The 25,514-nt window shown below is 41.7% G+C and overlaps 1 protein-coding gene and 1 long non-coding RNA gene across 3 annotated transcripts; one reads left to right on the top strand and one right to left on the bottom strand.

The window, feature by feature from the left end:
* The first annotated feature begins 75 nt into the window (after positions 1–75).
* Positions 76–25,245, top strand: LOC109999617 (WD repeat-containing protein 37). Of its 2 annotated transcripts, none has more exons than XM_065953567.1 (14): positions 76–302; positions 3,094–3,261; positions 7,650–7,746; positions 9,964–10,059; positions 10,195–10,259; positions 14,244–14,379; positions 14,688–14,759; positions 15,454–15,498; positions 16,430–16,506; positions 16,621–16,855; positions 17,537–17,678; positions 18,034–18,168; positions 18,875–18,989; positions 20,170–25,245. In XM_065953567.1, the coding sequence occupies exons 2-14, from the start codon at positions 3,124–3,126 to the stop codon at positions 20,299–20,301; spliced, it is 1,485 nt and encodes a 494-aa protein (XP_065809639.1). In that variant the 5' UTR covers positions 76–302; positions 3,094–3,123; the 3' UTR covers positions 20,302–25,245. The 2 variants fall into 2 exon arrangements, with proteins under 2 accessions (XP_065809639.1, XP_020510363.1); XM_020654707.3 differs by having other exon boundaries at positions 79–302; positions 16,618–16,855.
* Positions 2,866–6,692, bottom strand: LOC114921395 (uncharacterized). The gene is made up of 2 exons (XR_003809693.2): positions 6,493–6,692; positions 2,866–3,273 (listed from the first exon to the last, which is right to left on the bottom strand). It is a non-coding gene; the product is annotated as an uncharacterized lncRNA (long non-coding RNA).
* Positions 25,246–25,514: the final 269 nt, after the last annotated feature.

Genomic DNA, 25,514 nt, shown 5'->3' with positions numbered 1-25,514 from the left:
AACCTTGATAATAGCTTCACAGAGTTGTTTTGTTTGAGTCGAGTTAACCGATAACATTTCACACCTTTCGCTTTTCAAAGTTGTCTTTTATTGTGAAGGGCCCGGACCGGAACTGGCTCCGTTATCTTTTCTGACGTTGCGGAGCTCGACGTGAACTGTCAACACGGACCTCTGACAAACCCAGAGCCCCTCTCTCTCTCTCTCCCTCCCTCTCTCTCTCGACCACTGAAGAACATGTTAAAGAAGGGCGACACTCCCCACGCCACCCGGGAATAAATCCTTTTAATTGTCGAGTTTTTGCGGTGAGTTGTATTTCCTGTTTGTGAAGGTTATCTCTCGTTAGCCGGTTAGCTCGGTGTCTCCAGCTAACGGGGGATAACGGCAGCTTAGCTTACAAACCTACCGTCGTCTGGACTTCTGCTTAGTGTTTACGTCCACGCTGAATATGCTTTTTGTCTGTAGTTTTCTCTTGTTTTCGGGGGGTAGTTTCCCCTCAAAATGTACGGCGACATAATAAGAGCGTTTTCTTCCTTCGGGTCACAGTGACCGAACCAGTGACGCGATGTCCGGATCTTTTCAGGGAGTCGGATCGTTTACTTTCGGTTCTTTGATGGTTTTTCGTTAAAGAGGAGAACTTCTACGGTCTTTATGATTTGGAGGGTCGGGCTGGACGATATGGATCAAAACTCATGTCTCGATATTGTTTATCTGAATGGCGATACTCGATATATATCGATATGTATTTTATTAACAGTGAAAACACATGGAAAATAAACTACCTGTTTGTGAATTTGTGAAGTAATATTATAAAATAAAATGTTCCTTAAAGACAATAAAAGAGAGAGAGAGGAGGAGCAGACAGTCAGTCATCATCAGTGAGATTAGAAGAAGGTGACCTGGCACCTCTGTAACGTTATTTTAATGCAACATAAACTATATCCATATTAACGATATTATTGTCTTTATCTTGTTTGAAAATATATCGATATATCTTAAAAACTGGATGTATTTCCCAGCCCTAACTTAGACAAGTAGGGATGTCAGACAGTCAGCACACGGTTCAGGTACCCCGGTTTTTTGTAACGGTTTTCAGTTCGGTTCTATGAAGGAGTTTTTGAGCCACAGTAAGGATAAAATAATCTGAGGTTTCGAGATTAAAGTCAGAAGTGTATGAGAATAAAGTCGGAAATGTATGACAATAAAGCAAGCAGCAACCTCCTGTCTTGAAAATTGAAGCAAATGCGGAAGTGCAAAATCCCTGTAGTTCTTCAGGTGTCCACTAGAGGCTGGCTCCAGGAACATAGGAAGTCACATACACACAACAGGCAAAAAAGCTGTTCTTACAGCATAAATTTAAATGTTTACAGCCTGGTGTAAAAAACCAAATAGGTCTGATTAGTTGTCGTCATCACTGGCACACACTGTACGGGGGTCAATTTGTTTAAAACAGCTCCCTTTGGATTTTGAAAACAATATGTATCCTTAGTTAGGCGTGTAGCTGACATGATTGACAGGTGGGCGTGATGTAATGGTTCATCAGGAGGTTTAAAACCCGCCTCAGCTCCAGCTCTGAGCCTGTCGTTAGGTTGACTGAAAGTTAGACCGAGACAGGATTTCCAACATGGCGGCTGCTGCTGATGAGCCTCCAGCGCCCCCTGCAGGAACAGACGGGTGACATCACTCAGGCTTCATCCTTTAATATTTACAATCTCTGGAATAAAGTTGTCAGACAGGAAAGTAGTAGCAGTTTTTAAGTAGTGGCATGTAAAGTTGTACCAACAGGGAGACATTTCAGTATTTGAAGTGCAGTTTTTTGCGGACTTTCACACAAAATTGGGTCGTTAATTTTGCTATTTCACTGTGAATGGTAAACTTTGTTTCAAACACTGCTTCTCTGCTCATCCTGTCTGCATCGTGCAGGGATCCCCCCTGACTGTGTCACAGACTGCTAACGTTACAGCCGACTGCAGTCTGTTGCTGTTAAACAAACTCAGTGTTTGTGTGTTTGAGTAAATCAATGTTTGCAGATAGTAATTTTTCTGTTTACTGTTTTCTATTCGTTGTCAATATACTTGAGGCTTAAACTGAAATGTCCCCACACCACTGTTTTGAAAGACGGGTGTTTCCTCATACTGCACCCTTGAGTGTCTTCCCTATTATTTAGGCTCACAGTTTGCTGCGTCTGTGTCCAGCACAGCCCCGAGGGACGCTGCAAACCCCACCCAGGGGTGCTGTGGTGTCATAATGCACAGTAGGGTCACAATTCCAGAATTTAATTTTTGATACGATTCTCGTAAAAATCAAGTGATATCGTATCGATCCTGCTTCGATACAACTGCAACAAATCAAACCCTAGGCATGGTTATTATCATTTCAACTGAACTCAAATTAAAAACAATAACTAACTGTAACTGTGGGTTTACAGAACAAACCCAGAGACAAAATGTCAAAAATGAATTATTGAGAAGTTGCTTATTCTTGACTTAAAATGTATTTAAAACTATTTTTTCAGCATTTTTTTTTATGAAAAGTGCCACAAGTCGCATCTCAAACCTCTGAAATGTGAATATTTTCTGGTGTTTTTAAAAGCAAACTACATGCATTTGGATTTTGGAACCATTTGTTTTTAAAGAACAAACAATTTGAGGCAAGTCATCGACATCCTTAAACTTTAAAAACATATATCTTAAGCTTATAAATTACAAATGTAAAGATCATAAAAAGTTTCATCTCTAACTCGAGTAGATTTTGATATGTTTTGATTCTTGGATTATTTTTGTAACCATGGGCTCTAGGAGCATATGAAAAATGTTTTTCATATTTAAGGGCACTTTATTTAAATAGCTTGATGAATAATTAAACACATTGAAATAATAATCAGTTTATTTCCCAGTAATCTCTCATGTTTCTCGTTAATGTACCAAAACCCAGACTGTGTGGGCATGTGGAAGCTAACAAATAAAACCTCAGCCAAATGCGACACAATTGTCTTGTGTTTTCCAAGGAGTGTGTCATTGTTGGACTCTCAGCCAGCACCTCTTTCCAGGAGATTATTTTAACCAGGATTTCCTTCACTCCTCTCACTGCTTTCAGACTGTGGTCACTTCAGATTCAGGCAGAGGGATGCCGGTGGAGAGCGGGAGTAGTGCAGCGGCTCGTCAGGCCAAGCAGAAGAGGAAGTCCCACAGCCTGTCGATCCGCAGGACCAACAGCACCGAGCAGGATCGCTCGGGCCTCCAGAGGGACATGCTGGAGGGACAGGTGAAGACTCGCCTATTATCAGTGAAATGAACATTAGAAAAGGAGTTAAGAAAGTCATTGATTTATATTGATTTCAAGGTAACTCGTCTACCACTTTCATCACTAGCTGGCTGTCAGCACCGTAAAGCGCTCTGCTTGTAAGCCTAAGCCAATTAGCCTTTAATGCACCTGTTCACAAGGAACATAAAGCTTTATATAACTGCATGATTACTGTTCAGTTGATTTAACTCGTGGTTTAAACAGATTGATAAGAAATGTTGACAGTCATCTGAACCCTGCTCAGGTGGATTGGTTAAGAGTCAGTAGTGCTTGTTTTTTGTTCCATGGAAAGAGAGCCGGCTGGGTTTTCATTTGGCCAAGCTAATAAGGAACCGAGTTACAGCTGAGATGCTTCGTTCGTAGTTGCACTTGGCGTCGAGCGTTACTCTGCAGGTAAACAATATCAAATTTGTTTACCAAGAGTAGCTAATGTTAGCATTGCTAGCATAAGCAGCCTTTGGTCCTCTCTGCAGGTTAACATCCACATGTCTGAGCTGATTTTGGTTATGTATTGCTCCACTATGTTCAAGTTTAAATGTGCTGCTCCTCTGAGATGTAAGCCCTCCCCTGTGCTGGTTTACATCCCGGCAGTAGAGCAGGGTCAGCAGGTCCATTACCTGGAGTTTCAGCGCAAGCTAGTGGTTGGTGGCAGCGTTACAGCTTAGATTCAACTTGTAAATGATCCGCCTGGGAACATCCCTCGTCTTCAGCCCAAACTCGATGCCCACCCTCACACACCCACAAAGTCTGTGAGGGCTTAGGGCCGTCCCAGTGTCGAATCATAAAGTGTGTGAGGGATCTCTCGCTGACTTTGAGCCCTTTATGCACCCTGTCCGTAAGTGGGCATATCTGCAGAAATATCGTGAGGGAATTACCCATAATTCATAGCATCAATGCATTGTGACGTGAAACATAACATTCCCAGGGGAAGCCTGCAAGAATGGAAAGGTAAACGAACGCCATAAAATGGAGGTGAAGGTGGAGCCACGCTCTATTTACAGTCTACCAAAAAAAGTATATTTAAAAACTACAGCTAATTCAGAACTCTACTGCAAGTCTGGTAACAAAAACAAGAGAGACAGAGAGCATGTTAGTCCTGTAAAATATATATATATATATATATATGAGAAGATAAACCTTTATTTATCCCACAACGGAGCCATTTACATTTATATTAAGTAGAACTTTTTTATGCGCTCCATGGCTGTGAGTAAGTAAAGTAAGAAACGTCATGGTTACAGAGGAGTCACAAAGTGCTGTCCCATTGGTATTAAACCATTTGTGCATTCATTCACTTTCCAGGTGACGTCAAATAAGTCCGTAAGGGTTTAGGGTTTAGGGTTTAGGGAGGAAATCGAGATTCAGCCACAGTGCAGAGACAACAATGCATCCTAGATGACAAGACATTAAGCTCAACCTTCACAGCAATAAATGGTGATGGAAATTAGCTAGTTAGCTAAATCTGGTACAAAGCATCTCTTCTCTTCTGTTTTTTTTGTATACACTGTCCCTGATTCAAATAAACTAAACTAAAAGGAGCTGACATGTAAATTATAATGTTTTAGGTTTTAAGAGGTGTTTCCCCTGAAAATGCACGTCCATCAATTTATGGGATGGATTTGTTTGGCTGTCAAGTTTTTAACAAACTTTCTCTAGAATTTGCACACAGCTTCTCTTATCATGAACACTCTTCTTGAATCTAAGAGGGCGTTCTTTAACGCTTCTTTTCGGTTTCGTCACAACTTCTAAATATACATGACATTTTAAATCAAGGCTCCGTTAAGACTCTCTGAATGTGGAACCACATTTTTGGTGTACATTTCAACTCCTACAATCCCGCTGCACCAGGGAGCATAGAGCTTTGTGAGACATTTGGCAAGGTTCAAGGAACTGTTTCTAATCCAACACGGTGCAAACAGTGTAATCCTTTCCTCATGACCGTTTTTTTTTTTTTTTACTCTGGTCCCTTTTGGTCCCAGTCCTCTGATAATCTGGAATCCCTCATGAGAATGGAGGTAAGTTTCAGGTGTCAAGCCCTCCGTGTTTCAAACAGTAGTGTTACTCCCAAATGTGTTTAGAGCTAGATTTACCTAGATGAGTAGTGTTCAGACACGGTGTTGTTTGGTGGTCCTGTGAATAAATGATTTCTCGAATTAGAATAAATATATCTTCTCTAGTAGTGAACTTAAATTCTCACACCTATTCTAGAAGCATTCAGAGCCCGATCACACCTGAAGGTGATTGTTTCATTAAAGCAGAGAAGTTTGAATTTGGTGCAGGTACATCCACACGGTCGAGTTACAAATAAGCAAGGTTTGAAATGAACTGTACATTAGAAGTGGACGCAGACTCCAGTCCTGAAGAGTGAACCCAGAGAATGATTCTGCAGTCTTTGTTGTGTTTATTTCCTGATTGTTCTTTCTGTCTTTTGCAAAGTGGCACCAAATTCTGGTATGGGAATTTATCCAGTAGTAGTTTTATTGTATATTTGCATTTCAGCGCGCACTGACTGAAAGTAGAAAAAACTATGGCGCCTTTAGAAGGGACATGGACGGACACTTTATTGTGCATATTTGTATTGCACTGCGATCAGAATGTCCTGTTTATCATGGATAAACACAAGAAGAGATGACTGAATATGGTCATCAGACCTGAGTGCAATTTCAGTCTTACCAATAAGGGAACAAATTTAATAGTTACTAAAAATGATAAAAGCAAACATGACCATCAGGAAGCTGATTGACTACGTGTATAAAGTTAGTAAACAGCACGCTACGGGGTCGGTGTCAGACCAGACAGCTCACACCACACAGCTGAAAACGGCCTTCACATCTATTTTCCAGAGATTCACAGAGACTGATTAATAAGATGACACTTAAGGTAGAAAATATGACTTGAACATGTTCAGGACAGGATAAAAAGTACAACTCTGTTCACAGGAGTCGTCCATAAGTGACACAAAATACAAATCCTTCATAGCAGCTTTATGTACTTTTACCTGCTTTGAAAAGCTAAAAACAACAAACATGTTTTTCACTTCTTTATAGAAGAAGTTCCACATCCGATCCCCGTGTATGCAAGGTCTTGAGCAACATATAGTCTGTACTGTTTGTGATCCTTTACCTTCCCCCCTCATGCTGCAGCCTTTCTTTCTCTGTGCAGTTATCCTGATGCGTGCAGTGTCGTACTGACCTGTGTGCTGCCAACATCAGCCTTTCAAGGCTCGCGTCACACTTGACTGCTTCCTTTAGAGAATAAAGCTGAAAGCAGCGATTCGGCTCAAGGCAGAGTGCATTAAGCTGAGTACTGTGCGTGCGTGCGCTCACGTCCAGAGAGGGCGGTTCTATGATGAGGAAAGATGATCACCTTCTGTTGGGTTATGAGTTTTGAATGCTTGTATGTAAAGTTTGTATTTAGCTGTGAGTGGTAGGACATTTAAACTAATGATGTAGAGCTGTTTGGTTACACCCCCCCCCCCCCCCCCCATAAGTACACTCTAGCGTCTGTAAGGCCCCATCGTGTCTTCTTTGCTTCGTCACCTTCGTTTCTGACTATTTCCTTATATGGATACTTTTATTTGAGCCTGAAACTCTTCCTTCCTCAAGGTCATGATTGTCTGATGAGAGTCGGCTGCTTTGTTGCACTAAGATTCTCTGTGTTTGTGTAAACCTGTTATTTACGAGTTCAACAAACTCTCAACTCCATGAAATCTGATGTCAATTCATTTCATGTCTCATAAAGTTGATTTATCCTCCCTTAGTGTTTCCTATTTTTTCAGCTCTGCTTATTTTTTTTTTTCAGAGATGAAACCCACGTTGTTGAGGGTCCAGATTAATCTAGTTTGATTGTCTGGATGGTTTTTCAAACCACAATATGTATCGCGGAAAGAAAAGATATCGCAATGTCAGTTTTTTCTTACCACGGCGACTAAAACAAAAGTATGACGCACACAATATTGGGTAATTTCTTGTTTTTAATTAACGACAAATGCACACACGACATCCACACACTGTCTTAATTACACAAATACACATTGGCAATGTTTCAGTAACCGATCTCTTTCTTACGCTCATCGCAGCTTGTGGTTAAAAATGCTAAGATGTGAGTTTTAAAGCTTTGGTCGTTTTTGATCCTGTCAATCAGAACATGAACGTTGGTTTAATCATTCTAAAAAACATGCTATCCAAAATGTTGACAACCTTATTGGGCACGATGTTGGATAAAGTGAAGAATTCACAGAACTACCTGACAGACTACCACTCCTCTTCTGAGTGTTTGAACTCAGACGTCAGCCTCACACGTTATATAAAAAAACATTGCCTCACTGTTTCCTTTCTCTCTTCCTGCAGGACTCCAAACTGCCCCTGTCTCTGCGGAGCAATCTGCTGGACCTGTTCAGTCAGATCGAGAGGGAGTTTGAAAACCTCTACATAGAAAACCTAGAGTGTAAGTTGTCTCAGAGGACTCAGAAGTTATTGCTTTGTTTTAACAGTTAAAAAAAATGTAGATACCTGCAGAATGCAACTTACAAATGAGAGGAACTTAGGCAATAACTGTTATAGAGAACTTTGTCTTTCAACACCAATTTCCTTTTGTAGTTTAGGATAAACAGTCAGTTTACCTCATGGCTGCAAATATTTTTAACTCTACTTACGTAAACTCTAAAAGGAGTATTTTAATGGTCACATATCCTCCTCCTCTTCAGTTTAAATAAGTCTCAGAGGTCCTCAAAACATTTGTGTGAAGTTTCTTGTTCTAAATCCACTCTGATCCTGTATTTGATCATGTCTATAAACCCCTCTATTTCAGCCCTGCTCAGAACAGACTGTTTCTGTGTCTGTACCTTTAAATATGTAAATGAGCTGTGTCTGACCACGCCCCCTCTATGGAAGGGCTTGGGTGTACTCTGTCTTTCTCGCTCCATGTCCTATTGTTCATGGTGAGAAGGCAGACTCAGAGGGCAGAACAAACACCTAGCTGTGGGAGTGTCACCCACCTGAGGGAGGGGCTACTGCCCTTTGTGATGTCATGAAGGGAAAATCTCCAAACGGCCTGTTTGAGCACACATTTTCTGAAAAGTGGAGCAGGAAAAAGATGATGATGGAGGGGTTTTTTTTTTTTTTTAGACAGACTAGAGACACGTATTAGAGTTAGAGAAACATATGTGACCTTAAACAGCAAGAAAACATTTTTTTTTTTTAAATGAAAGTAGGCTTTGTCTCCTTTATCAAACAACTATTTCATTGTCTATATAAAAATAATCCATTGGACTGAAAGATAATATAAGCAAATAGATATGACCTAAAACAGCCATTTTGAGATTATCAGTAATAATTAGTATTTTGGAAATATTTAGAATCATGAAAAATACAATAAAACAAGCACACACATACAATAAATTTTAAAGAGAGGTTTGAAAACTGTACGGCTTGGCTAAGTTTAATGCAAGGTAGTTATGAAATTATAAAATAAAATGATTAACATGAACACGTCTTAACGTCTTTAACCAGATATGCTTCTTTAAGACCATTCCAGTGATACAGTGCGCTGTGGGTAAAAGCTATGAAACAAGCAGATTTCTTTAACAAAGGAACTCTAACACAAATACAACAACCTTTCTCTGATTGGATACTCTCCAGCAGCACAAAAGACCCACTCAGACAAAGCCCTGTGTTTGTTCCAAAGATCACATTTAAGACTTGGCGACTGTGATTACTCTCTGAGAGCGTCTGTACTCTGGGGCGGCCTGCCGGAAAAAAATGGGCTCGCAAAAATCGTTTCTCTCTTTCAATCTACGGGAATCACTCAGTGAAGGGTTTCAGTATATCGAGTGTCTCTCTGGTATTACCCTAATACATTTTAACAAACAGCTGTCGGGTCATCTTCATTTAATTGTATCTCTAAATGTTGATGTGTTCCTTCTTTTTACTTACCGCTAATATTAAAGACCAATCAGTAAGATAACTCCGGATTGAAATGATAAAGTGATCTTCCTATCTGATCAGACATTAAGGAAACATGCTATGTTGAAGTGTTGGCTTCTCTGACAACAATGCAGCAGCCAGTATGTCCTCCTTCTAACTTTAGATTCTGCTCCTGAATGCTCTGGATTTGTTTGGACCAGAGAAGGTAGGCGCTTTTAAGGCGACCCCCCACACGGCCGTTTTGGACGCCCCTCGGTTTGCCAGATATGAGTGCAGTTATCAGGTCAACAGGTGTTGCAGTGATGGAAGCGGTCAAGAGAAGTGGTTCAGATAGAAGTGATTGTACCCGACCTAAAAAGCCTCTGCATGTTTCTAATAAGCTCCACGAGCAGAAACGTGCTCAAACTAGGATCAATATTGGAGATGCTTTTGAAAAATGGAGAGAGGTTAGAACACAGAAAGGTTTACAGACCCATGCAGAGCTGGATAAACACTGAAGCTTCAGAGTCCACCACATGGTGACCTGAGTGAGCATCCACTCTGGAGAGGGGGGGGCAGCTCTCTACAATGTTTAGAATTTGGACTGCAGTACTCATTTTAAACACTAGGTGTCAGAGTTAATGTGGTGCCATCGTCATGAACCTTGTAATGTTAAACAAACATGAACTAGACATCTACAAGGTGAATTTTTTGTTGTTGCTTTCGATGTTTTAACACTTGGTCTGTTTGACTCTCGCAGTGCGCAGAGAAATCGAAACGCTGAATGATCGTTTGACTGCAGACGGGCAGACCTTCGAAGGGGCAGATTTAGCCAAAGGAGCGCTTAAAACAAAAGGTGAGGTCAATTTAACGTCAGCATTTTTAGCTTTTGACAAAGTGAAACAGAGATACAAAATAATCTGAAGTATTTTTATGACTGCTGCTTTGGATTTTCTCTTCATTTATCTGTATTATTTCTGATGATCCACAGCGAGTCACAGCACGAGCCAGCTGTCACAAAAACTAAAGACGACCTACAAGGCCTCAACAAGCAAGGTGAATAGTGTCTGAATTTTGGTGCAAAAAAAAATGGCATGACCATCCAGCGATTTGCAAATCATTTCAACAAAACCAGTTTAATAAATATTGAAGTCTGCATGCATGTGTGTGTGTGTGTTGGTTTTATAAAAGCAATGTTTAGGATATTTAAAGAGAATTTCCCATTTTAAGATTGTTGTAAGAATGCAAAGTGTGAATCAGTTAGTTAACTGGCGCCACAGTTTTCCAGCTGGTCAGTGTTCAACACGTGTGTTTTAAAGAGGAACTGCTGTCTTTTTTCACCTTAGCCACGTTCAAACTCTTGCCACGCCAGAGTAGGCGGATCCCGCAACTTCAGCGTAACCAGCTGGGAGTTGTGGGGTGGAGACTCATGGGTAACTTGTTGATTTCTCCCCCTTGTGTGCCAATATGCATGAGCAGCCCAGCCAGGGGGTGGACACTCCCTCCCCACGAGACTTGGTCATTCAAATGTAGGACTCTGAGCTTTTTCTATCAGTTTCTGCGTGAGATAAAAAAAAAAAAAAAAACACAACTTTATATCTCACTAACTGGCTTTTTTCAGTTGCACCACCTTTGGTTTTGATTTGGCGACTTGTTGGCATTCACATACTGGTACACTGTGGAGATATCTTGAACACGACACAGCTGTTTCCTCCAGATGCTTTTTGTGCCTTGGTGAAATAAAATCCTGAAGGCGAAGGAGCTGCTTTGTTCTTAAGGCGGAAAACTGCTCGCCACATCACATTTTGCTGCCATGGTAACATGCAGGCACTGTCTTTAAGTTACATGTTTGACAATATTTCTGGAAGGATTTCTAAGAGATACCAATCACAGCTTTTAGCTACACCTCTCTCTGTGACTTGACCAGACTCAATTGACAAAACATTTTACCCTGCAGGTCACAGGAGTTGCAGGTCTACCTCTGCCTCAAATAGTTGTTTGGTTTGTTAGGGTTCAATCTTACCCTTACTCATTTTAAAAACTACAGCTGTGTCTCATTTTGGGGGGTAGCATCCTACGAAGGACCCAGACGACTTAGCCTGTGTAGACCGTTAATCTGAGGCCAATCTGAAATGAGACAGTCTGGTCCATAGAGGATTCCCTGTTCACATCAGCAGCTGTCCTCGCCTTAACCTTTTGTTTCCTGTCGCCTTGCAACCTCCTCAGGAACAAGCAAACATATCTAACGTCACATATTATTTTCAAGAGGATTTGAAGTTTCATGGGCCCTTTTGTTTTTAGTTTTTCAACATTTGTGTGCGTAGTTATTCTATTGAATTGAAGCCCTTTACTTGGAATAAAAGTGTATTTGAGCAGCTTAAGGGTTGGCTAGCTCGCTTGAATTGGTGCGCAATGAATCTCAGGATACGACGCATGGATCCTTCGTTTGCCTAGGGAAAGGACGACTCATTTGTCGGCCATATTTGAAGAAGCCTATGAAAACTGGACAGCGTTTGAGGCGCGGCTCAGTGACGTAACATGTCTTTATATGCTTACTGTGCATGCTGCAGCCCCTAAAATGAGACATTATTTACGCAACACAAACTAAATAACCTATAAAGGCAGAGGTAGATCAGCAACTCCTTGTGTTTCGGGCAGTAATACTGGTTTTATCATCGGAGTCTGATGGCTTTTAAGGGAGAGTGATGTAACAGCTGTTACCAGTCAAATATGCAGCTTACACTTCAACCAAAATTGGTCGTGAATGTATTTTAAAACCAGCAAAATCTTGATGTGGCTATGGCAGAGAGCAAACTGAAGCTATGTAATGTAGAGCGCTAACTGCTGGGCACTTAGCCAGTGACCTAAAGCTGCTTTTGCGGCGCTTTCATTTCCTCAAAGTTCCCTGACATCGAAAAGCTTCTTCTTTTTTCTTTTCTTTTAAAAGTGATACTTCATACATCAGTGTAACATTTGAGCGGCTGTTGGATTCATTCTCATTCAAACCCATAAACATCCGTTCATCCAGAGTCTCATGATTAGCTGTGCTGCTTGTGCTGCTCATAACCAGCGACCACTGGTTCCCACCATCATGCTTACTGCCAATTTCCACATACTTCCCGGACAGGAAGTCAGACAAGAAAACACACAGAGCGTACGGTCAATTTCAAAATAAAACACAATATACTCACATTTTTTTTTAAATTACTTTATCAACTTTAATTTATAAGAGACCAACAAAGCAACCTCCATAAGAGAAAGCATGTTTTTCTCTTCATTCCTGCGTTATTTTGTGTGTACACTCCCAGTGGGGCAGGGCCCATGGATACACTGCCACCAAGCTGCAGGAGCAATTTGGGGTTAAGTGTCTTGCCCAGACACATTGCCCAGCTGGGGATTGAACCCTTGATCTTCTGGTTGAGAGGCGGCGACGCTACCAACTGAGCCACAGCCGCCCAACAATACATGCCGTCCGACGGAGCAAAACTGCGTCATACAGAGTTTGTGCAAATTGGCAGTTAGCCATGGTCTACCATCATCATCACATCGTCAGCGTAAATGTTTATCTGATTAATTTGACTTTTCTTATTTTCAACAGGGGGAATGCTCTGTTGTTTGTGTAGCCTGAAATTTAGACGAGTGATGCTGTTCTTTATTCTCTCCTGCTCCCTTTCAGTTGGAACTTATTTAGCGGCCTGTGTCCAAAACGAACCAAGAGTCCAGTTTGTATCATCCCCATCTTTAATGTAAACACCTTTACCGAAACCTTTGATACAGCTGATAAAAACTACTGATCAGTTTCTTCTGTCCCACCATAACTCAGTATGTTTTGCCCTTCTTCCCCTTTATCGACTCTTCTCTCTTTTTTTTGCGGTTTTGATTTGAGTAATCCTCTTATGATGAAAATAATACTCAGTATTGGTACTTAACGTGTTTACCCTTTTGTTGAGACCAGACTTGGTTTGAGTGGCGTTTGTTTTAAAGCACTTGATTGGATGGGTTAACAACAAACCCCAGAATGAATACTGTTTTTGGTAAAACCCAGGATTGATATGAATAACGCTGAAAGCTTCTTAGCCCTGGCTTACTACAAGGATCCTGCTGAGCAGCTTCTCAGTTCTGCTGACCCGCTTCCTCCCTTATGGCCGACCAGGGTTCCTACACATTCCCGCAAAAGTCTGGAAACGCTAAATTGGATCTTTCATGAGCACCAAATATTTGGAAAAAAAAACCAAACAAGTGTTGGACATAACCTCCGTGTCTGAAAAGCGAAGCCAATGTGGAGTATGTTTCTTATATTCTTACTCCTGGCCAGCAGAGGGCGACCTCACTGGCATCATGCAGGTCAACAAGGAAATGAGCCTACCTAATTATTTAACTAATGAGTTAAGTGTCTAAAGTGCTAGTTTCCAGATCTTCTTTCAGTGGCGATTCTAGAGTCTGCTACCAATTGGGGGGGCCCTCCAACCAGGGCAATGAGAGTGAATATGTGAGATGGAGACCCCTTAGGGAGCTTTCCTACCGTCATTGCCAAAATCTGCACATTTTGGGTCGCTGCTTTAGTCTACATTTTGTCAGCTGGATGTGGTTCAGGAAGGGACTACTGTGCTACAACAGAGACCTATCAACTAAGATAGAATCACAGCACTGAATATCCAACCTCTGGTCTGAATGTGGACGCTTCTGGCTCTTAAATAACAAGAAATAAGTTTAGGTCTTCAAAACGGTCCAAGTGTCATGGAGGCTACGTCCACCTTTTTCATTTGATAGTAAACTCAGGCACACCAGGTTTTGATGTGATGCCATTTTACAGAGTTTAAGCATGACTCAAAAGGTTATCATTTATAAGAAAGAGGTCCTGATCATCTCTCAGAAGGGACAGTGTTTGGACTCAACACCTCAAAATTCTCCCCCCCCCCAAAAAAACATGCAGAAGATGCCTTTTGAGAGGGGAAATGTGTGGGAGCCCTGTGAGGTCTCAGAACACGGCTGAGTTCTCCTTTTTTTGTTCATTAACTTTGGTTTAAATGTCGCTGTCAGATTGTGTCCAGTTTCAAAGCGACCACGTCCAGAGCCGTGTGCCAGCTGGTCAGAGAGTATGTCGGCCACAGAGACGGCATCTGGGACCTCAGCGTCACCAGGACACAACCCGTGGTGCTCGGCACGGCATCTGCAGGTATGTTTTCTGTCCTTCCATGAGTCACATTTATGACGTAAAATGTTAACCTCTCCCTTGGTTTGTTGTTTTCTTTATTTGATTAGCTAAATCTTTTCCTTTTAGACTTTAACAATTCATTTTTTTTATCTCTCTGCACCCGTTTGTTCTTAAACTCAAACTGTTCGAGCTTCTTCTCACTCCACAAATGTATTTGTATAAGTCCTTTTTTTAATTGAGAAATGTTCGGGCCAACTTCAGATCCTTTAGATTTCAAGCGTCTGTGTACATTACAGTTAGTCATCTGTCCCCTTCTTGTGTCTCCACAGATCACACCGCCATGCTGTGGAGCATTGAGACAGGGAAGTGCCTCCTCAAATATTTGGGCCACCAAGGATCAGGTAGACCATTTTTAAATACAGATTGAATTAAATTCACCTTTACTGTGGTCATCCTGTTGAAATAGTTTCTCTTCTGGACGACGTAATATGAGAATTATAACATTTTACAGGCTTTATGAAAGATAGATTTGAAGTGCTCTGATGTAGAAACCCCACTGGTTTTTGTTTTTTTCATGTTGATTCCCAATGAAAGTCTTGATCTCTTTATCTCATCAAATGTTTCAGTACATTTTAAGGTCCATTTCAGCTCTTCCTTGGAAATATGATAATTCCCTCTAAAGGTAAAAACATCATACATATAAAAAAAAACAGGAGCAAACGAGTACTTCATGGACCGGCATTATAAAATCCTGCTACAACCAGGAACAATAATTGGAACAGTAAAACATAGATCAGTAAGTAGACAGGGTGGATTACCATAGGCCTGTCTGAACATCAACGTTTTTAACTGCTTTTTAAAAGAGTCAGAAAGAGGTAACGAGATGGGCAGGGAATTCCAGAGGATCGGTGCTATATGCTCAAACGCACGATCACCACGAGTCTTAAAATGAGTCTGCGGGGCAGATGGCAGGTGTAAGGGTGTTTGACCTTAATGCAGTGCAGTGCTTTCAGTATGGGAGTGATGGCAGCAGAACAGGAGAAGTGTCCGTTAATGATGATGCATAAAAAACTATGTGTGTCTCTGTCTCCACAGTCAACTCCATCAAGTTCCACCCGACTGAACAGATGGCTCTAACAGGTAATGATCCAAATCTCAAACGTCCTCTGCAGCAGCTGCAGCGCTCTGACAGCATGAAAAATGAAGTCACAATAAATAAATACAAATCTCTTCAGCCACTTCATATCTGTACAGTTGTCCATGTAACATGTGTCCTATGTTGCGTTCACACATACACAATATCATGAAAACTTCCTGAACTGTTAAGGTTGAGAGATTTGTATTTATTTATTGTGACTTCATTTTTCCTGCTGTCAGAGCGCTGCAGCGATCTCCGCGCACATGAGGAACTGCTTAACTTTATTTATGCATCATGACAAAGAGAAAAAGAGACCCAAATTCACCTACTTGTCTCTCCTATTGAGACTGTTTTAGGCTCACAGTTTGTCCTAAGGCCCCCCTCAGAGGTGCTCTGGTGCTGAAATCCACCCACAGTCGTTACAGTTCAACACTACGACAATTTGTTATCGAGAATTGTGTTGGGTCTGTCAGTTACTAGACTCTGTTTAACAATCCAGACGACTTCCTGAGGATTTAGACTCACGGTTTGTTCCGTCTGTGTCGAGTCACAGCTCACAGGCTGGCTCAGACCGCCATCATACTCATATAAGTTCTTCTCCGCTCTTTAAAAAAGTCAAACTACACAAAGAAAGGATATTCATGGATGTAAAGGCAAATGTTGTCATCATGGCTTCAGACTCTGTATCGTCATGCAAGGCCTCCACCATTTTCTGCTATGTCTTTCTAACACAGAGGAGGACTTTGATTTCATTCTGTATCCATGAAATCTGTGCAGATGTTATTGACGGTGGTGTTTTGAGGAATTGTTGCAGAATTTTTTTTTTTTTTTTTTTTTGCCATGTGGACCCCAGGACAAGGAGTTGTTACCTTGTTAGTGGCTAATCCAAATAAATAAATAAAATGAACTAAATCTCTCTCTCCTCCTCCTCAGCCTCTGGAGATCAGACAGCTCACATCTGGAGGTACATGGTGCAGCTGCCGACTCCACAGCCTGTCGCTGATATCGCTGTAAGCATCAACACCTGTATGAGTGTGTAGTCCTCTAATCGGACTGTCTCACCTGTTCTTGAATTGTTTTTTTTTTAAGTTGTATTCATTCTGAAACTTCCTCGTTATCAGCAGACTCCCTGCGAAGACGACGTCGACTTTTCCGATAAGGACGAGGCCGACGGCGAGGTGGAGGGTCCAAACGACTGTCCTTCAGTCCGAGTGGCCACCACGACCCTGCGCAGCCACCAGGGAGTGGTGATTGCTGCTGATTGGCTGGTGGGGGGCAAACAGGTCGTGACAGCCTCCTGGGATCGAGCCGCCAACCTGTACGATGTGGAGACCTCAGAGCTGGTCCACTCCCTCACTGGTAGGATGAAGAGAATATTTCACTCCTGTACTGTTCTTAAAGTACAGACGCTGAGACTTCTCTTATTTGCTTCATCACTTGTACGTATTTAATTATGTCATTACGTCACATCGCTGTTGCAGTCGAGTCTGTAAACCTCGAACTCGAATCCGCAGTCTTCAAGTCTGAGTCATGACCGATACACTAAAAAATAATCCAAGTAGACTCTGACTCCAGTTCCCATTACTTGAATCCAAGTCCTCAAAACTGAGTTTGAGCACATTTTGAAATTTGAAGGAGGAACGCTGTTTCACTCCAAACTTCACTCCCCCGTGTGAACCTCGGCTGAATGTGTGCGACCTTCTAGATGTGAAGAAAACACATTTAATTTACTAACATCAGATTCTGACTGATCCTGTGGCCATGTCTGGAGATTTTAATCACAGGAGATCTTTCTTTTCATAATCCTGTCTTAATTGATTTAAATAAAACCTGAAGTCCTTTAGTGTTTCAGATGTTTGGGATTTAAAACATGTGAAGGTATTTCCAGAAATGACCTCACAAAAAGCAAACCTTTAGACACACTTTATTTACTGCACTGCAGAACAAAACACCTTGGCTCTCGACATGTTTGTAAATATAAGCATCCCTAAAAGAAAAAACGTAATCTAAAAGCTTCTGTGATGTGTTTTTTCTTTCCAGGTCATGACCAGGAGCTGACCCACTGCTGCACACACCCCACCCAGCGCCTGGTGGTCACCTCATCCAGAGACACCACCTTCAGACTGTGGGACTTCAGAGACCCGTCCATCCACTCCGTCAACGTGTTCCAGGGACACACAGAGTCAGTTAAACACAGATCTTCATGGATTTAAAACGTGAAATGTGCTGCTCTTCAGATTACACTTTTTTATCTTTACACATTTGTTTTATTTGGATAGTTTTATTCTCATTCAAATAAAAATCTACATGTAATTTCTATTACTGCCACAAGGAGGCGATAAAAGCTTTGTTTTAACAGCTACACATGACGCCATCATCTTTGTATTAAACACTTCAGCTGCTTTATAGAAATACTGCCATCTAAATCTGAGTTATTTTAACAAATATAAAAGAAAACGTAACCTCTGGAAAATGAAACTGGGTTTAATGGTTACAGTCCTGCCCTCCCTTCTCTCGTCTTTTCTTTTACTCTGCAGCACGGTGACGTCCGCTGTGTTCACGGTGGGAGACAACGTGGTGTCTGGGAGTGACGATCGAACCGTCAAAGTGTGGGACCTGAAGAATATGAGGTCGCCCATAGCAACCATCCGCACTGACTCCGCTGTCAACAGGTCTGTGAGCTGTAAACAAAACCTCTAGTTCCAGATTTTCCGATCCACCTGAATTGCATTCTTTAAAGCTTATGAATTATTTGTATCAATGCTGACATTTTTTATCAGGAAGTTGCACATTGCAAAAAGGAAATGGTGTTTAAACTGCTCAAAACTTGCAGGAGAGGGAGTAACCCACAGTTCACACATACTCCGTGCGCGCCGCGGTCCGTCAGCGCCACGGTTTTGCGCCGTCAGACGGCTCGCGCCCATTCACACTGGATCCGTTTCTGGGACGTCAGCGCAGCGGAGCGCAGCGGAGCGCACCCATGACACATCACAGGAAAACTACAAGATCCCGCGGGAATAAAGATAAAAACATGCAAACAACATGTTGCTTTGTCTTTCTGAGGATGCATTGTTGTTAATTCGGTTCCTGTTTTGACGTAATGTTGATAAAGTGATGAAAAATACGATCGCAAGTCCGTATATTGTGTTTTATTTTGAAATTGAACAGAGTATCTGCGCGCACAGAGTATGTGTGAATTGGGCTTGATGGTGCAGAGGAAGGAGCGTCTTTTCACAGTGTAGTTAAAGCACTAAAGTCACCTTTAAAGCAGCAAGTGTCATCCTGCTGCTTTTACATTTATTTAGTTTTTGTTTTCTCCACTGATTTCTGACGGTCGAGTTTTGAACTCTGGGTTCCACCTTCTCTCGTTCTGTCCAGGATCAGCGTGTCAGTGAACCAGAAAATCATCGCTCTTCCTCACGACAATCGGCAGGTCCGGCTGTTCGACATGTCCGGAGTGCGACTGGCTCGCCTCCCACGAAGCAACAGACAGGTGAGTCCATGGAGGAGGAAGGGGCGTCTGATTTGGCCCCTCGGAGCTTCCATACACACACCTCCTGCTTATACTGACACCAGTTTTTATACCCTGAAACACCGTCTGGTGAAAGGTAATAATTCATCTACACTATGGTAACACTTAAAACTTACATGTTGACAAGAAGGTAACATGTTTGCTGACTGAGCGCTGTTAATCTTTGAGGTGATGCAAGCCAACAATTTATTTTCTTTTTAGTTTTAGAAATGAGCTCTGTAACTTTAAAGGTGACATATCCTCCTCCTCCTCTTCTTCAGTGTAAATAAGTCTCAGAGCTCTCAAAACGTGTGTGAAGTTTCTTGTACTAAATCCACTCTGATCCTGTATTTGATCATGTCTATAAACCCCTCTATTTCAGCCCTGCTCAGAACAGGCTGTTTCTGTGTCTGTAGCTTTAAATATGTAAATGAGCTGTGTCTGACCACGCCCCCTCTCTGGAAGGGCTTGGATGTACTCTGTGCTTTCTCGCTCCATGTCCTGTTGTTTACGGTGAGAAGGCAGACTCAGAGGGCAGAACAAACACCTAGCTGTGGAAGTGTCACCCACCTGGGGGAGGGGCTACTGCCCTTTGTGATGTCATGAAGGGAAAATCTCCAAACGGCCTGTTAGAGCACACATTTTCTGAAAAGTGGAGCAGGCAAAAGACGGAGAGGATGAACTTTTTTTTATAGACAGACTAGAGACACATTAGAGTTAGAGAAACATGAAGTGTGTTTTACATCATATGTGACCTTTTAAAGCTATTCAGTATATCTAAAGTTTACAAGGAAGCGCACCTTGTCTATCAGGTGTAAGAAAAACAGGACTTAAGTCAAGATGGTGCACAGTGCATTGTTGTAAAGGACTTGTAACTTTCAGCTCTCAGTCGGACTTAACTTAACCCACAGACGTAGGCCCAGCTGGGGAACTCGGCTCCTGGTCTCAGTGCAGCTGAAGCATCCTGAATTAACTGTCCCACCCAGTATCTTTGTTGCATTTTATATATTTAAGAATAAAGAGAAACATTTTTATAAAGCTAAATAAATATGAGCACAGAGGTTTTGAATATGCTGCCTTCAGGTCCAAAGTGAAACAAGATGTATCATCATGAAACTTGGATTTTGTTTGTAACTTGCCTCACTTGTCTTTTGCGGCTCAGGGTCACCGGCGTATGGTGTGCTGCTCCGCCTGGTGTGAAGACAACACCTCCTGCAACCTTTTCACCTGCGGCTTCGACCGGCAGGCCATCGGCTGGAACATCAACATCCCCGCCCTGCTGCAAGAGAAATGACCTCCACCTCCTGCGACGACGACGATGACGACTGGCACCTTACAGTGAAACTCCACCCGGAGTCTGTCTTTGGAGCATCACTCACTCACATCCTGCAGCCTTAAAAGGTGGCTTTAAAGACTTCAGTTTCATGCTTCTTTTAGTCTGTCATGTTTTAACCAGTGTTGTCTGACAAACGACGGATGAAAGTTAAAAATAGCAGACGCTAAACTGCCGATCTTTTGAGCCCACGAGGTCAGAATCTGACCACTCATCGAGGTCTGACCTCCTCAGACTGGGCCTGCACTCCTGCATCTTTCACACTCTGTATCTCACCACCACTGTGTATCACACACACACACACACACACACACACAGCGCGGTGTACTGGTGACGAGAAAGCACAAAGATGCAACAGAGGACTTTCTTTGTCTTTTTTGTAAGAATCTTAAAAAGCACAACTTATTTCTCTAAAGCAGAGGAGTTCAGCTTCTAACTCACTACTTTAAAAACATTTTGTGTGTTTACTTATTTGTACTACGATCCTATTCAGCGTCTGCTTTACTTTATTTCCTGATTTCTGTGATTGGTGGTCAAAATGTCAGCACTTAAAAGAAGCTCTGACTTTTAGATTTTTAGGAACTTTAATCGTTGTTTTAGGTAGAGGTTTTTCAATTATTATTATTAAGAGTAGGTTCTTTCCTTATGAATTTAATTCCCGAATTGTTTGTTTGTTTTGCACCTGAGACTCGGAGCTGAACACCTGTGATACATGTTAGACTATATAACATATATCGAGAGCTCGTTGGACAGTTAACCCTTTCACTCATCACTTGATCAGCTCTCTCAGTTCAGCTCCGTGTTTGTACATTCAGAAGTCTGTTAGAGACAGTTACGCACCTTTTTTAAACACACAAATATCTGTTACATTTTGTCATTTTGCTCTGATTTAAAAGGTCTTTTAAGATATTTTTATTGTCAACACAGAACGGTCAAATGACCGCAGATCTTAGTGCATTATTGTCCCAGGGTGATACGCTTTGACACTAAACTCAAAGACCTAAAGCTCCTTTATTCTCATCTGTAGTAAAAAGTCAAAGTTGCTTCGGCTCTGTGTCCCACCTAGCGTATTTTTTCTGAGTACCAGCGTCTTTTCTCAACTGTTTTCAATGAGGTGAGAGCGTTTGCAGCAGCAGGCGACCACCCGGAGTATTTTTTTGTGCGGCTGCTCCAAGCACTCAAGTTGAAAATCTTTAAACTTTTCAGAAAGGTGCTGTTGATGTCACCGGCGCTCTTTTCCAAATTGTATGATATTCTCCCGTAGTTTCGCTGCCCACAGATCGTGTCTTGTACCCACATGATCTTTGCTCAAAGACAAAAAACATAAAGTAAAAAGTGACGGAGCTGTGTCGGTCATACAGTGGCCGTTGTTGACGGACTGTTGTCATGGAGACAGGACGGACGTGCAGCATTTTTTTTTTTTCCAGTGCACATACGCTTCATACAAGCGCTCCCGAGTGCACAGCCAGCGCTTTTCTGCTGGAAAAAAACGCTAGGTGGACACTGGATCTAAAAAATGTGCGTCTTTTTCCACTTTAATAACATTTCCTGTGCTGGTAGTGATGTTTTGTTAAGTATTAAGAAGGATTTTGCTCCTTCTGGGATCTGTGCTGTAATGGATCACAAATCTGACACTTCAGATCGGATCACAGATTTTTGTCAAGGATCAGAATCGGAAAATTATATTGATAACATAAATATGACTCAAACTGTGCATCTTAATGAAGTATCACATTCTCAAAGTTCTTCACCTCTAAATCTGACTTCATCATGAACCATTCAGCACGTGATGCAGACTCCAAAAACACCCCCCCCCCCCCCCCCCCCAGCTGCTCAGCCCTGCAGAGGTACCAAATCTCGACATGATTGTAGTTGATCGCAGTGCCCTTTAGTCGTCAAGTGTTTGAACGATGTTGTGGGGATTCTGTCAGTGTCATACCTGTAACGGTACTTTAAAAAAAAAAGAAAAAGAAATCCTGAGTAAAATCTCAAAAGAGTGTCTTGATGTTTGCTGTCACCTGCTTTGCTTTGACACTGCCACTTAAACACTCAGCCAAAGCTGCGTTGAAGTGAATGGAGAAGCTGTTTGTGTGTGTGTGTGTGTGTGTGTGTGTGTGTGTGTGTGTGTGTGTGTGTGTGTGTGTGTGTGTGTGTGTGTGTGTGTGTGTGTGTGTGTGTGTGTGTGTGTGTGTGTGTGTGTGTGTGTGTGTGTGTGTGTGTGTGTGTGTGTGTGTGTGTGTGTGTGTGTGTGTGTGTGTGTGTGTGTGTGTGTGTGTGTGTGTGTGTGTGTGTGTGTGTGTGTGTGTGTGTGTGATGATTTCAATATGTTAAAAGAACAAATCCTGCGAGAGTGTGTGTCTGTGTGTGTGATGATACAAATCAATGTCTGAAATATGTTTATTAATGTTGTAATAACTGCAGTTTTTTTGACCCGAGTATAACTGTTGAACCTTCTTGTACTTGTGTGTGTGTTTTTCCACAAGCTGCACAAGTTGCAGCATGAACAAGCACAGTTAATTTTGAACTAATTGTTTAGCTTGAGTCCAGCTGTAGGTCTGTGGAGCGTTTTCGCTGGTTTGTAACACGGGTTTTCATTCAACAGATACATTTACATGAAATTCCTTCCTACACTGGGTTGAAAAAAATAATCACTTTTTCTTGTGGATACACAGTTTTTACATGTTTATTTGTTAACACTTTACAGCTGCTCCTTACGTTTTGGTGTATGTGTTCATAACAATAGAAAAGCCTGAGAAATACCCCGTTTCAAAATGTAAACTGTTAACCTTTTCTCATTTCTAAACCACAACATTTGTACGATTTAAATTGTAATATATGAAGAAATTTGCCAGTTTGGCGTTTTAGTGTTCTTCAGCTGCAGCATTGTTTATTAGCCGTCATAACGTGATGACCTGATCCAGTGTTTCGTTTCTTTTAAACTTGTGTAAATCCAGTTTTTTGCTTCATAATGAATTATTTTCAAAGGCTTCACATTCACATAAAACAGAGTTATTATTGTTAGTTATACCAGGGGAGATAACGGTGATGTCTTCAGTGATTGGCATTACCTGACTGTCAAACATTCCCAGTTTTAAAAAATAGTTTTCCCATGACCTCACTCACTAAAGCCCTGTTTCCAGCAAGCGGTCCGGTTCATTTCGGTTCGGTACGGTACCCATTTATTGGCATTTCCACTGTCAAAAGTTGGGAATGGTACCAAAATAAGGGATCTGTACCGTCCTACTTTTTTGGTACCCTTCTGTTTGGGTGCCAAGATTACCGATCCGACCCTAAACAATCCCTTTTGTTTACTTTGTCCCTGTTCTTCTTCTTTAATGTTTAACTTAATTAATAGCGGGCTACACTGTGTTGGGCTGCTATGATGTCACACTATTACATAGCTGACGTAGATATCTCCATCTGGCTTACACTCCACTTAGGCCCGGTTTCCACCAAGCGGTCTGGTTCAGTTTGGTTCGGTAAGGTACCCATTTATTGGCGTTTCCACTGTCAAAAGTTGGGAATGGTGCCAAAATAAGAGGTCTGTACCGTCCTACTTTTTTGATATCCTTCTGCTGGGGTGCCATGGTACCGAGCCGACCCTAAAAGGTCCCTTTTGTTTACTGTGTCCCATTCTTCTTGAACTTTTAACTTAATTAATAGCGGGCTATACTGTGTTGGGCTGTTATGATGTCACACATTTACATAGCTGACGCGGCTATCGCCATCTGGCTTACACTCCGCTTACAGAATAAGGGTACAAGCAAGTTCAGGGTTTAACGTACCGAACTGTACTGAACCAAACCGGACTGCTTGGTGGAAACGGGGCTTTCATTGAAAGCGTACCTGGCGGTAAAGGAAGGTTTTAAAATGCTGCGCGCCCTCGGAAAGGCTACAGCTCTCATTTGCCAGCTACGTGTTTTGGCAGATGTGTAAAGGGAAGGATTGAAGCATATATATGTTAACATCCCAAAGTGATGTTCTGACAAGGACCTTTCTATTTTTAACTCTTCAAATGATGTTGTGAGGTGCCCAAAACTCGCAGTTTATCTCGTTTTAATGTCGAATTCAGACGAGGGCACCCTCTCCGTCGTCGTGTAAACCGGCAATATGCTGTTCCTCTGAAAACTGTGACTTTTTGCAAATTAGATGGACTACAACAAAAACAGGCCTCACCGCTCAGGAGAAGGAAGAGTGTGTGAGCGTTCAGGTGTTGTTTCATCTCGAAATCACACCGTCGTCTACTGGTGTGTTCACTTTCCGTAGATCTTTTAGCCCTCCACATTAGTCACCTTACTACAAACTTTGAATCGTACTTTGTTTTTGTTTCTTATTTATACCCATTATTTATATTATTCACCAAATGCATTTATTTTTATTCCATCTAGCTGCAATAATTATCCTAAAGAAACCACTGGTTGGAAGTCGCCCCAGGTGTAACTGACAAGAAGTCTGTTTTTGTGAAGATAATTTAAGAACTATTTGTGTGATAATGTTTTGAACTGTAGTCTTTTCCAATTATGTTTTTCCTTCTTTATATAAGGTTTAAACTATTTTCACTACACTCAGCTTCGTTCTCGACCAACACTGAGCCGACCTCGCTGCCATGTCTTTAATTCATCTTCACGATCCGTCACAATGTTCACATTTTCAGTCACAATGAACCCCTGATCACGTCATCTCAAATCCACCGTTCTCGTGAAGCTGTGTTAAATGTGGCTCTGTAGCAGTGTTGTTTGTGATCACAGTGTTGGATGTACAGCAACAGACACCACAGCTCAATTCTCATAAGTAAAAGAAGAAAACCTGTTGGTGGACTTGAGGGCAGTTATGTGGATTGTAACTGTGTAATGAGGAACAAGTATTTGCTTGTAAAATCAAAATAAACCATTCTTGCTGTTTGAATATTTGTTCTTGTTGATTGGTTTTTTGGTTGTCTATGACAGTGGTTCTCAACCTTATTATCTAAGAAAAGGTAGGACCCCCAAGGAATCAAAGGGGGGGGGGGGCTGTCAGGTATGAACATAAATCTTAAAAGTTGTCATTGATAAAACCCCAACCGAATGGGTTTACAAACACTTGTTTTTACCAAAAGACCTTATCACAAACTATTCAGTAAGTGTCCAATCATGATTTTAGTTGGTATGTGTGATTTTTATTTTGAAAACCTTAGG

Source organism: Labrus bergylta, chromosome 4, assembly GCF_963930695.1.
Source record: "Labrus bergylta chromosome 4, fLabBer1.1, whole genome shotgun sequence".
Classification (NCBI taxonomy): domain Eukaryota; kingdom Metazoa; phylum Chordata; class Actinopteri; order Labriformes; family Labridae; genus Labrus; species Labrus bergylta.
This window is presented reverse-complemented; position numbering and strand designations above follow the sequence as displayed.